The following is a 14,583-nucleotide window of genomic DNA, read 5'->3' on the forward strand; positions in this document are numbered from 1 at the left end:
TTGACTTTCGCACGAGAGGCCAAGTTACAACAATGTGATTTCGAGGCCCTTTTGCCTTCAATCTGTCAAAGCCGTTTCTGTTTGGACATTGTGTTCTGCGCCGGCTGCCGGGTCAAGTCCCGTATTGTTTCAAGCGGCTGTCAATCACGTGAGGTCATTTGAAAAGACAACAAACACGATGATGTATAAATGTGTGGTGCTTAAGTCCCCCGCAAACCCCCCCCCCCCCCGAGCATATCAACAAACGGACGGCGGGGGTGAGAAGGCTCACAGAGCATTGGGTGGAATCTGTCTCTTCCTGTGGATGAGAGCGCTGTGATCAACCGCCCCGATAAGGAGCAATCGATGTGATGGACAGAATGATGGGGATGGGCCCGGTAACTCACACTGAAGGCTGCCAGTCCCAGCCCAGGCGAAGGGGTCCAGGCTGGAGAAGAAGGAGGTGGCCTTGGACAGCATGCAGGAGCCCTGTGCGGACACGTCGTAGAGGGGCCGCGGGGCCAGCCCCAGAGCCTCCATGCAGTCGAACATGCTGGACTCACGGCGCTCGCTTGCGTCTCGGAGCTACAAAGTGCGACTCCGGCTAAGTTGGCGGGTGGAAAGCCGTCTCTCCGGTTTCTCCGCGGAGCACCTTCCTTCTGCCCTCAGGTCACTCAATGGGCCTCGGCGCTGTAAGTGATCTCAGTTCCCCTCGCAGCGGCTCTGTGGGCCTCTCGCTCTCCACCGCAGGCACAGGCAAGGCATGAGGAGGGGGGCGGGGTCCAGGGAGGAGGAGTGGGCGGGGCCGAGTGCACGCTTGATGTCTGATAGGCCACGCCGAGCACCCCCAGTTTTCCCTCCCAATCGCCTCTTGACTTTTCCAGCTTCGTATTTCAGATTGGATGCAAATAAGAGCAAAGCCTCTGCCCTGCCTTGTGATCCACTTTTGAACTTTCTTTCCCTTTCTGGAATGACTTGTGCATGAAACGCTGTCTTTTTCATCGGCAAACGATAACCCCGCTCCGTTGCCGCTGGCGATTAAAACAAATGACAATAACAAAAAATCAAATCAAATCACTTCACACCTGTTGGTAGGAAGAGAGGAGCGTGTTGAGAGAGGAGCGGTACATTGAGATGATGGACTACGGGGAGGTCGAAGTGCTTTCACAAACACACTTAGTCACGACGCAACCATTTTCACCACATAAAAAATTGCCTTTTATTGCTGTCAATCAGAACTCATCCAACGACTTCCTTTGTCATGCATCAGCTTTGCACAGACTCAACAGCTCTTTCGGGAACATTCTTCGAACTTTACCAAAGCCCATTTGTAGTTTGTTTCAAAAATATGTTGGATTAAAACAAACACATCAGGGCATAATTTTAAAGGATTGACTTGAAAACACAGCAAAAACGGAGATCCTTTTTTTTTGAGTGGAGATGCCCGAACTTTTGCCGAATCGGACCAGGCACATGCACACGTAGACACCCCCCCCCCCCCCCCAGGTGGTGCTCAAGCACCTGACCCTTTTCTCCTGGATGACAAAAGTGCTCTTGATGCTCCAGCCCATTTTTATTTCATTCACCAATGTTTAAAAAATAAATTATAATAATCGTAACCCGTGTCACCAATTCGATCCGTCCGATATTGACTGTGCTGTGACTGTCTTAACAAAAATAAATAGATGTTACAGATTTTTCTTAGTTGTATGATAATGTATGGCGATGGGCGCCTTTTTTTCAGGGGTGGGGGGGGCATGGGGAATTTGAGCACGTGCCCCTCAAAAAATGTCTGACCTGGAGGACTGAGAACCAACACAGACGTTGGTATTTCTGATTGATATTGTGACACAAATAACATCAGCAGTTATTGCTCTCCGGGTAAAGATACGATTTAATACAAGCTCAATTGAAAAAAATATATATATATCTTATATATACAGTATATATATATTTTTTATTTTATTTTATTTTTTTATTTAGGGTGGCAGCAGTTTATTGCAAAATCACTATGTGGGAATCATGAAATATATATTTTTTAAAAATGACAAATTGGTTAATCAAAACACCTCGAGAATCTGCAATTTTTTTGTGGCAGCAATTTAAATGTAACATAAGAAATCCTGTTCAATGTGTTACAAATCTCATCAGATCAATTTTTTTTTTTGTCGTCATGATTTTTTTTTTACTGTCAAATATTTTTTTTTAGACCTTGCCAAGATTTGTCATACATTGATTGATTCACGTGTGGGCATGAGCCCTTCAAAAGTGGCCTTTCTTGAACAATCTCGCCTCATGACTTTTCTTCATTTCTCTGAACGCATCCTGTTTGGCGTCGAGTCCCTGCATGCGCGCTTATCTAATTCAATCCAAACTGATTACGGTAACTTGTGTGTGTTGAACTTATTGGACTGCTGGACCCAAAGTGTGAGCGTGTTGCGGGTGACACACACACACACACACTGGCCTGCGGTGTGAATAGTTTGTATACTAGACAGCTTCACTCTCCTCCCTCCACTCCTCCCTTTCCTTCCCTCCTTCAAGAAGGATGAACTCTAGAAGAAACCCCCACTGGGGCTCCAATGCCCCCCCTCCACCCCTCTCCTGCACACACACATATACTCACACATGCACACTCGCTCCCAAACATGTCATGCCTTTGGCTTTGTACACTCAGAGTATTACAATTGTTTTTGTCCCCCCCCCCATCCCCTCTTTGTTTCATTTTCAACCCCCCCCCCGAATGAATACATTATGATTTCCAAGTTAAAGGGATGCTGCGCTCTGTTTCACACCTCTTATGAGCGCTCCTCTGACCCACTCTTGTTTTTCTTGTTTTGTTTTACCTGTCTTTCAACATCACGGCCGGGCACGCAAACACACACTATAATGACACACTGCAGGGAGTAGAGTGGCACAATAACAGCCCGCTGAGCTCTCTCCACACCTTGAGACAATTACCCTCCCCGCCTCGCAGCACCCTGCCCCCTGTTGCTGCTTTGTGCAAAAGAGACACACAAATACAGGGGAATGTGAAAGAAGAAGAAGAAGCTTCATTTTCCTTTGCCCCTTAAAAAAAAAAAAAAAAAAACACGAGTTGCTCGCTCACTAAGCGGGCCAAATTGCTCACGTATGTGCTCCTTAAAAGCCCTTGCAAACTGGCTGATTCTGCCTCATACATTTTTTTAAAAAAGAGGGTCACATTACAAGCGTTCACAATCAGGTTCTTCAGCTATTCATCCCGTCGTCATGTCTGACACAAACACACAGAGCGGAACAATGGCCTCTCTCTCTCTTTCTCTCTCCAACTCGGGCCGCAGATATTTGCACAAAGTCTCACTGCGCCCATCACACAGCGCACAAATAAGTCACGAAAGTGAGGAGCACGGCATTCATGAATGTTGGAATGTGCAGCCTACGGAGTGGCAATGGAAATATCTGTGTGTGTGTGTGTGTGTGTGTGTGTGTGTGTGTGTGTGATATTAGTAACTTGAGGCAGAGAGTGGGACTTGTGTGTTTTTCTTTGTGTCTGTCATCACAGGCACTCAGTTCAAGCATACACACATAGTTGTGCGTCGGCACACATGTGCGTGCACGCACGCACGCACAAACACACACACACACACACACACAACAAAGAGTGACTGAATTTATGACGAAGCCACCAAAGGACAATGTGTTCATTCTCCGGAAAAAAAAGACAATCAATGTTTCCTCATTACATCAACATGGTGGCATGTTCAAATGTGTTTTATTTTAAATGTCTACACAACATTCCACGACAAATCTCAGGATGAAAGAATTTTCCTGTTTGTACTGGATGACATATGACGGATCTAAAAAGTCCACACACCCTGTTTTGGACGCCAGATTTTTGTGATAGGAAAAAAAAAATGAGACCGTGATAAATCATTTCCAAACTTTTTCCACCATTACTTTGACCTGAACACCTGAACTTTCTTTTTAGATGTTTTCGAGAGTTGAAGTAAAAATAAACTACATGTACTCGGATAACGCGATTGTGTTCACAATTTACCAGTCACATGAGGAATGAGAGTCAGCGCATACCCGCCACCATTTAACCCCAAATAAAGTTCAGATACCCTCGACTCTTCTTTTTTTGGCTTTCTCACAGAAGATTTACAGGATTTTGAACGACCATTTCGATCAGTTTATAATTCCATCAAACTTTTCTCAACACCAAATCGCATCTGAAGACAAAACTGCCTGAACATTTGATGATATTCCACCACTTTACTTCAGTGTAGCAGCTGTGGTGTTGTTTAGGTGCCAAACAGACCCATAGCTCTTCAAATTATGACCTAAAAGTTCAACCTTGGTTTAGTCAGGCCATTTGGGGTCATTCGTGTTTGGGGTTACTCAGAGGCACTTTAAATGATGGCAGGTGTGTGCCGACTCCTCATTTAGCACAAGTTTGAATGTGACTGGCGAAGTTGGAATACAGCCACATCCAAGCCAAAGAAGGGTGTGCACACTTAAGCAACACATTATTTCAGTTGTTTATTTTCACTTCCCCGCTCAAAAACATTTTAATTGGTGTCACACTAACAGTGGGGGGGGGGGGGGCTCTCTATACAAAATGAAAAATGGCAATTGAACAAGGGTGTGTCGACTTTTCATAACCACTGTGTTGGACTAAATATATCTGAAAAAGCCAGTGTGTCCAACGGGCTTTAAAGTCCTTATTTGCAGCTTGCATGAGGAGAAAATAAGACATCTTCTTGTGCGAGTGAATAGGCTACCAACGAGCGTTTGAAGTTGATACTGCAACGGGCTTTCTTCAAGTGCGCCAATGTTTCATCTCATCAGGGAACGCCGCGCACGGATTAATTAGCAAAATAATGAGGGATCACTGCTGCTTTATTTGATGTAAAGTAATGGCCACGCGATCCGGATGGAAACCCTCGGAGAACCATTTCAAACAACCAAAGCGGGACCTTGTTGGCATGTTAGCAATTAGTATTCCAAAGACGCCATCCATCAAGTAGCTTTATATCTCTCCGCCGCGAAGCGAGGGGTACCCTTCGAGAATTGGGTGTCATGATGAATCAAAATATTGAGCTCAAAATTTAAAGAAGGAAAAAAAAAAGCTAAGCGGGGTATCATTTTTATTTCTTCTAGCTTTGATTTTAATAGTTTTTAACTCCTCCTCAATTCTGCTCTTTGTATTTATTTTTAATTCACGTAGGGGGGAATCTTGCTACCTATTCCCTTATGGAGTGATAAATTCTCTCTCTCTCCCTATCAAGCTAGCTAGTCAGTGAGCTAAAGTTAAAGAGCCTCATGAAACATGCAATGGCAAGAAAATTCCAAATAAATAATTATGATTTGTAGTTCATATTGTTTATCGGCTATGCAATGCACTGCATTTTGTCGCCCTCTTCTTCACGTTTCTTTAACATTTATTGTATTTTTTCTCCCCGAGGTGTTCCAAGGGTTAGTAGCATTTCCGCTTTGAATCTTGGCTCAGGCTTGTCCTGCATGGAGCTTGCTTCTGTGGCATTTTAAATCGTGAACTTCAACTACAACGGTATCTTGAGAGAACTATCATAATTACAATTACCGTATGCTGCCCGCCGCAATTTTCCATCAGCACCGCCACTACATCTCAACTACGTGACTTAAGTACAAGTCCGGCACATCTGTCCTCATGTGTGATAAAGTAGCGGGTGCGAAATGTTAAGAGATGTAAGCACATGCTGTGAGCTACTAGCCTGGTGAAATATATGCTGCTATAGGCTCCACTAAACGACTGCAGATCAAATGATAACAGCTGCTGGGGGGAGCGTGCACAATTACACACACACACACGCCCGCCCGCCCACCCACCCACCCACACACACACACACACACACACACACACACACACTAACAGACAGATTGACAGGTATGTTGGGCCTGATGCCCATTTCACAGAATAGTGGCACACAAACATGCTGTAAAAAATGTTTGATTTGGACACTGCACGAGCTAACACCTCCGTGCTGCTGCCTTGTTCTCCTGCGCATCCCTTGTCCACCAGGAGCGCTGCATTGTGGCTACAAGATGATGCAGCTGGCCGGGACATGACTTCAGACTACTGTACCTGCAGCAGGCTAACTGAAGAAGCTACACTCAGCGGAGGACGTTCAGATGGGTGTGAGTTACACATTGTAAAAGCAGCTATTTGTACCCGCAAGAGTGAACTTTAAGATCATTTGGGATGACGGTCCAATGAATTTTACCGAGATGTCAGTTTGCTTCCTGAACCATGTGCCCTTCAGCAAAGCATCAAATCAAAAACTGCTGAGCGTGTGACACTTCCTTATGAGACTACGGTGTTAAAATCCACGTCTGACGCCATAGGGCATAAAGATGGAAGAAGTACATTCCGTTTTAGAACACAGTGAAATATCTAGGAAGAGGCCTTTTTCCAAAACAAGACGCCAAATACTGTATACTTCGCTGGCGTACAAACTCTAAACTCTACTTTCGTTTTGTTTTTTTCAGACTGGGCTATTGAATTGTTCAACAATATAAAATTTAGAAGTCTGGGTAAACAATGTCATCATAATCCAAATGGATCCGTAACCATAAGGGCCAAGTTAGATCTCATTTGCGCAAAAAAATGTTTTCAGTTGATAACTTTACAGCTCTTTGCACTAACACAGTACAGATGTCAAATTTTGTGACGCTCGAATGTGAAATACGAAACGCAGTTTTGATGTTTGCTCAATGAATTTGCGCAGTCATCATGCCACGGCTAAAAACGGGTGTTCGATGTTCCACCATTTTCTTCCATACAAAAAACAAAAACCAGACTGATTTCAATTAATTTCAGTGCCTTTAAATGTACTGAAGGAACGTGAAAGGAGAAGAAAAAAAAGCAAAGCACATCTTATTTTCGGACATCTTGTCCAAATGGGAGCCATTGTACTTTTGTACAGTCACACACGGGGCCTCTGTTTGCTATTCCAGGCTTCAAACCTGGAGCGTCATTTCAACATTTCAACTTTCTCCGTGCTAATATTGACTAGGAGGACAGTGTACTTTGCAAGCAGAAAGTGAACATGCTCATATGTAATTTAGGGAAGCACATTTTTCCCCACTATGAGAAATTAATATGGATATAATTTTAGATCTGTGATGTTGAAAATGATCCACAAGCAAAGAAAAGACCATCTGTTCAGCCGTCATTGGACATTTCCTGATTGCCGACCAGCCACAACATTAGGTACACCTGCACAATCTTATGAGGCCCAATCTAGAAGCTGTATAAAACGCGTGCCTTTCACTTTGATATTGACACTGTTAGGTATTAATTGACAATATGTTAATTGTGTTTGTAGTCGTAATTGTGTGAAGTGCCATAAGCAAAGCCCTTGTGACAGAGCTGAATGAGCTCATCAAAATATTCGAACGAGCCAGACTGTTGCTGTGCTAAATGAAGTCAACCATTTAAAGTGTGACTTCATTGCAGTGGTGTTTTTAAGGCTCTTTATACTCAGCAGTGATCACCCCTGATTTACTGTTCATGTCAGAATGTATCTCTCTAAATGGTTTCTCTGTTCTCTTCTCTTTTTGAGCTACTTTCAGATTTAATCTTAAAATAAATATCTGGATGATAATGATATCAAATACCGACACATCACTGGCATAAAGGTTAAGACCCCCCCACAATCTCGGGGAATGTGAGAAAACCATTTGTGGATGTCGCTCTGGGCTCCCCGCACGCCTTCGGCATTCTGGAAGTACAATAGCACCCCCTGTAGCTCAAAAGAAGCAATCTCATGCTTGATGTAAAGGTTTAACGAAACTTTATTTATGGAGGACTTTCAAAAACAACCACAGCTCAAACTGAGTGCTGTCCAGCATTTTAAGCATGAAAAATAGCCCTAAAACTCTCCCAAATTGAGAGGCATTCCAATGTTGTTCACAGAACACAGACAGGCCGAACTCAGTGTCATGTGCAGCACGGTGTGACTGAGATTAAAAATGCCAATTCTTTGCGCATTTTAACATTACCAGCACGATCTGACCTCAGCTGCTTTTTGAGCCCGTGAAAGATATTAACGGGAATTTAGAGAGTTTTTATTTGTGCATCCATTGATCCATCTGTCAATTTTCCATATGGCTTGATTTCATTAGAGTCGCCGGTGCGTTCCGGATGTTGTAGAAGTAACTTGAACGCACCATGTGATTTTGCCGTCTCTGAGCTTGTTTTCATCTGTTTAATGACACCCTCGTTGGAGTTAAATGTAAAACTAAACATCCAGCAAAAATAATTACACACATTATAGATTTAGATACAAGACATTCGTTTTAAAAGTGGCTAATTCTAATGCTAAAGTCGATGAAAAATCCCATTGACATGCTAACACAAATTAGCATCGAGTTTGAGAGTGATTATGTTTCAAAACAGAAATTCTCGCACACAAACGTAGGAACATCCGGACAGCTAACATAAGAAAATTCAAATTCAAGCCACAAAATGTTCCCATTCTGTGAAAAACGACTGACATTAATGGAGTTCAATTGCCAACTTTCTTATCTCATTTAAGCGTGTACTCCATTAATGCATGGCAACGCACTGCTCCTAAGAGGCTAACGCATGCAGCAGTACCAGTCGGCATTTATTTTTATTGATTGTTTTTTTTTCAACATGTTGATTATTTTAGTATACTATTTTAATTTGCCATTTTTTCTCATTAAGATATCTTTAAAGTCCAGTTTATTGGGACTCAAGGGTTTCTTTTTTCCCCAACACAAATTTCAAATACGATACTCGAGGTCCCAGGTTAGCCCAGTAGGTCCAAAGACAAATAAGGATAGAACAATATCACAAGATACAATAAATATGATAAAGAGATAAGGGAGGGAGGGAATATAATGTTGAACGGGCAGGGATAAATGAGCAGGAGGCTATGATGATAGTTTTGAGTAGTTGAGTTTTAGTCATTTAATAAATACTGTAGTTCTGAAGTCTGAATTTTTAAGTAATGGAGGCTCCAATCTCAATCACAATAATCATTGTTATTATTTCCATAATCGGCCAGCCATACAAACAAGCATAAATACTTTACTAAATACATGTATGGACTACTACTGAGAGTTCTCAATAAATCTGTGTTTTCATGGCTGCGGCAGCAAGTGCCTGGAAAACAGTCACTCCAGCGGTTCTGAGATTCAAACGCAGAACCACTCAACGCAGACGTGCTAACCACTATCCCCGACACGCTACCTTTGATTGTAAATTATTATCAAATATATTCTGTGAGGAAACACTGGGGTGGAGGGATAAATACCACTTAAACTGTCAATAAAGCAACATTTCCTTCATTGGGGACCTAGCGGCGTGTTTGTCAACTGGATTCAAGTACTTACACAATGCTGCCATCTCTTTGGGAAGGTCTGCCCCGAAGCGACCAAAAAGGTTGCTGCTGGCCAGCAGGTCAAAGGGGGAGTGGCTCCTCATAGCATTGAAGGGGAAAGGATACATGGTTCGAGGGAAGCCGGCCATATGACGCAGTTGATGCTCCCTGTTGGTTGCCATGGTAACACAAAAAAAACCCTGCTGGTGTAAATCTGGTGATTTTTTTTAGCTGACTGCTCTTGACGTCTCGTTGGTGTTCAAGGGCCGTGGGTGAACGTGAAAGGGGCTGGTGCCATTCAGCCCCTCAAGGTGATGGCTTCTCCCAGTTTGGGATGCAGGGAAGTGGCGGGCGGGGGGCAGTGGGGAGTGGGACGGAGGATGCTGACAGAGGTTGGGGATGAGCCTGGCCACAAAGCTGTAGGGGACAGAAGACAACAGAGATCAGTTAGATCCGAGAACAATCGAGAGAGAAGTTGCTCCACAACTCACTTCCAATCAAATAAATCTGGAAAAACAATCTTGCTGCGAAAGAAACAAAAAGAACCCCCCAAAAAAGGCCAGTGAGGAAAAAGCGGGAAAAGTAACAGCCTTTCTCTCATGCTCTGTTTCCCAAGTGGCGTAATGATTTCAGGCAATGCCATATGATTTCAATCAGCACAACTGTATTATAAAGGGTCTCTGTGTTCCCCCTGCCAGCCTGCCAGCAACATGGGTAAAATTAACCCCTTACAACAACACTCCCACAAAACTAAGTCGTGCTCATCGTACCCCACAGGAAGCCCTCTTTGCCTCTGCTTTGCTCAAGGTCGCCGCGATCTCATCCCAGATTTTCTGTCTTTTGGAACTCCCGCTGTGCCTCAGTGACCCGCTGGAAAAGTTATACGAGGGCTGCCCTCTCTTGTTTCGTTCTCATTCCCTTCAGTGATTTCACAAGTGGGCGGGGCTGAAGTCTCTGTGGTAGAGCTGTGGTAAATACAGCTCAGCCAAAGAATGTCTTGTTGTTTTGGGCCTGCTTCAGCTTGCGAATCAAACACGCACGCATGCACACGCACGCACGCACACACACACATACACACACACACACACACACACACACACACACACACACACACACACACACACACACATACACACACACACACAGGCTGAGGGAAGGAGATCTGAATATACAAAAGTCCTCCACTAAAGTACAAAGAGCATATACTGAATCAGCAGGAAAAAAAAAGAGGCAAAAACAGCCTGAGTGGTGGAAATACAGGATAGGCAAATCCCTGCTCGGCTGTCATTGTTATCACAGATACGCGAGGTCACACACAGCTGTTTGTCACTTCGATAATGACTGCAGCGGGTCCAATCATACTTGCTTAAAAAGTAAACTTTTGCACATGTGCAAGAAAGCGCACACACACACACACGCTCACACACATGCACGCACCTATGAATGTAGCTTCATGTTTCATGCAGCCTCATTGTAAGAATATTTCAATTTTGCGCTTCGCATTTTTAAAGGCGTAATGGCATCATTGCTGTCCAAAACCAATACTTTGACGACTCGGAATAATCCACAAGACGTCCGTTTGGAAAGTTTTTTTTAGAATTCATCCAGTTTATGCAAAAGTACCCCCCCCAACAAAAAAAGAATAGAACTGACCTTCCTCAATAGGTTTTTCTATGCCTAAATTAGAGGTTCAAACTCTCTCTCTCTCTCTCTCTCCAATAGAAAATTACTGCCACCTACAGCACTGGAGTGGAACAGTATCACACTGATTTTTTTATTTTTTGAACCAGTCAGAATCGTCACAACCATCAGAACCAGTTTGTTCCGCTTTGGTGTTAAATGCCATTCTCATCCTCTCTGCAGCATAACATCATTAATAAGTAAGACCCGCTCATATTTAATAGTGTTGCTTAAATACAGTATTTTTTAACCAGTAAAGCATAACTCACAGATACACCAAAAGCAGCCGGGGAAATAGATCATATTTCATGAGTATTAATAATACAGTGCATTGGGTAACATTAGAATGACAAATCAGTTGTCATTACAGTAACATTCTTTTGCTATTTCTTCCCCCACTCTCTCACACACAGTCAGCGCAGTCAATGTTGTTTTTAAAGTCATATTTCCCATATTGACATATTTCTGTAACTGCTCGGCTCTGCTGCGGTTTTTCTTCACCGCAAGGGCCAGTTGGGGAGAGTCCCTGCAACTATTTCCATAAAGAACTTGACTGTTTGACGATCAAAGAATGTCAAACACCGGTTGGACAAAATGGACAGTTAAAAAAAAAATGATTATGCACATGCACATGTGCAAAATGCCAGAATTACCAAACATTAACATACACATGCCTGCGTATGAGAGAAACACCGGCACATGCAAGCACAGACATGTCGCCTGCAGAAGTGAACGTACACAGATGTTCTGCACATTTAACCCTTTGGGGTAAAGGACTGTTTTTTTCCCCCCTTAAAGTTGGATGAATACAATAATTAATGACATGATTTCTTTGGTCAGCACAACCCATGCTATTTTTTATTTTTTTTTAAATATTACACACTGGTTTGGAAATATGATCATGTCGAGTGAAGCCAAAAGAAACGAGATAAATGGAGTTTCAATTCAAGTGACACACACAAATCTTGATCAAAGTGTCAAATACTTTCCAGGCATCGCGGTGTAGACAAACCTGATGGGGTTCATCATGTTGGGGGGGCAAATAATCAAGTGGAAAATTCTGCCGGTTCACACAAGCTGAAGCGTCACCGAGAGCTGCAATTGACCTTGAAGAACGAACCAGTAAATACAGGACAGAGACTCTCTCCACAGATGTAGTCTTTGGGTCACTCAGGTTTACTCTTTTACAGAATCAAACCCAAAAAGACTAAAAAGTCAAGTATGAAAGCCAGATGTGTCAAAAGGTTTGCCATGAAGGGGGAAGAAAAAAAAAAGAAATCAAGTGTTGAAAGCTGGAAAAAAAAAAGATGGCAAACGAGAGCATGAGGAACACAGAGGAAGGAGTTCCAAGCATCTGGCTGGCCATGTGTAAGAGTGGAGTGCTATTAATTAGAGGTGCACTGGAAAGTGGATTAATAGGAGAAAGAAGGGACTGTGGTGAAACAGCATGGGGGCAACAAGAAAGCAGACAGAGTCGTTACCGAAAGCAAACATTAAAAAAGAAAGAAACACTTTTAGTTCGGCTAATAAACGATGAAATAATGTACGGCTGAGCCAAGGCATGGTTTCTTTCGCTCTAATGAGTAACCCCCCCCCCCCCCCCCCACCTCCACACTTTGCCTCAGGGGAGAATACACCTTGGGTAGGGCAACAAAAGTGGCGCTGTGTCTCCGGGCCTCCGGGCCTCAATGCTGCTTTTATGAGCGCAGGCTGGGTCAGGTCAGACTGGGTCACCTGGTCCGGGTCCCGCTGACACACACGCACACATATGCGCACAAACTGGTGCTGCCTTTTTTTTTTCCCTTTCCCCAGACAATGGGGATTAAAAACAGGTTTCGTGTAAAAACGATGAATGGGGCTTTCCATTGGATTGTCTTTTCCAACAAGTTGCTACATAAGTTACCATCAGTTCTGCTTATTTTCACTCGATTTCCACATCTAAACAGTTGAAATGACATAAACTTTTTCAATCACATGTTCCGCTGTTGGTGAGGCGAGTCATCTGGATCTGGTTATCCTTTGTAAATGGGACTGGATTTTTATAGTTTTTCCAAATCAGCTTGTGGTTACAGTTATGAAACACACACACACACACACACACACACACAGTCATTACTGAGAGTCACACCGGTAACGTGTCCCGACCACCGTTTCATGTTGATTTCATTAACGTCCACTTCCACACAAGAATCCCCAAACACCAGAAAAACAATTGAGTCTGCAACACAACATCAGGGCACATTTCTAGCCAAAATGAGTGAAAAACACATTTAAGTATGCTACTTTTCATTTGTCTGGCACAAGCTTCTGACCAAAGCGGGCCCTCATGGCAATTTCGAGTTTAGTACCTTGGCCACTTAGAAACGCAGACATGGCGAGTGAACGCTTTCGCTGCCAACCCTTCAACTTCCATGTCAGGGCTCATTAGCGGACATTTAGGACGATTGGCTCAGTTTTTAGCTTTGTTTATCTTAGCTAAAAGATGGAGTACCTTTAAAAAAAAAAAGTTTTCCCCCGCCCACCTCAAAACGTGTATTTGACTTGCTTTGATGGATACGCACATTTAAACACACGCTCCGAAGAAAAAAAGAAGAAGAAGAAGCCAATGCCAGTTCATAAACGTGCTGCACACATACTCATCACATCTGTGTTACAACATCACATCTTGTAATAAACATTGTTTGATCATGTTCGTGTGCTGCAAGTTTGTACAAAGACTGCTCACAAAAAACAAAATGGAAGGTGTTCACACTCTGGAACCAAAATAATGTCGGGCAGTTGTGTTCTGTTTAGCACACAGTATTTACCGTTTCCATGGTCAGTATTCTTGAATTGAACCAAAATAACTTATGAACCATTTCGCGGCACCCGCCATTTTGGTTCCGACCGCAGTGGAACTAGACAAACACAATTGTGACTTTTGTGTGACAACAAGTATGGAAAGGAAAGAGTACACAAACGCACGTTTTTTCCTCAACCTGTCTTTTTGTCATTTACACCACGCCACAGCCCAATGTTCATGACATATAATATTTGATTTCCGCCAGTGATTACTGCGTCACCCTACAAACTGCGCCACGAAAAGCAGAAGAATGTATCTCAACCACTTTGTGGGAAAAGCAAGTTTCCGACCACTGCAAGCAATTAAGGGGAACGCCATGACATTAAAGGTGACATAAATACACTTTAAAACGCTACAAATTTCTGCTTTAAAACATACTATTCCTAATAAATACTGTCTGAGCTCTAAGAATAGTTTTATGACGCAGACACCATTGGTGGAAGCTTCAGTGCGGCTGCCCTGAAATAAACTGTAAATCACTGGACATTAAAAAAAATAATAAAAAAATCTTAACCACCACCTTTTCATCAAGGCTTTCACATAATACCACGGACTTCCTCACCAGTTCTCTGACAAAAATACAATTTTAAATATAGACAAACTACGTTCCGTGAATAGATTTCATATTCAGGGTAAGACACACCCAACTCAACATGTATTGTTTTGTATGTCAATCAGTTATGACACGCCCGCTTGGCCATCATTGGCTGC

The 14,583-nt window shown here is 43.1% G+C and overlaps 1 protein-coding gene across 3 annotated transcripts in view; it reads right to left on the minus strand.

Moving 5' to 3' along the window:
- LOC147201279 (retinoic acid receptor gamma-A-like) overlaps window positions 1-14,583 on the minus strand; it is a 33,542-nt gene that overhangs the window by 14,118 nt on the left and 4,841 nt on the right. The window contains exons 2-3 of one of the 3 annotated variants that reach the window (XM_086118220.1): window positions 9,371-9,767; window positions 387-513 (exon numbers count right to left, since the gene is read on the minus strand). In XM_086118220.1, the coding sequence (XP_085974346.1) occupies window positions 387-513; window positions 9,371-9,532 (289 nt within the window). In that variant the 5' untranslated portion in view covers window positions 9,533-9,767. Of the gene's footprint in view, window positions 1-386; window positions 704-9,363; window positions 9,768-14,583 lie in introns of those variants that run through there. The other 2 variants (XM_086118218.1, XM_086118219.1) reach the window with 2 other exon arrangements.

The sequence above is a fragment of the Hippocampus guttulatus genome, chromosome 8 (genome assembly GCF_054856545.1).
Source record: "Hippocampus guttulatus isolate MCC_2025c chromosome 8, RoL_Hgut_1.0, whole genome shotgun sequence".
Taxonomy (NCBI): domain Eukaryota; kingdom Metazoa; phylum Chordata; class Actinopteri; order Syngnathiformes; family Syngnathidae; genus Hippocampus; species Hippocampus guttulatus.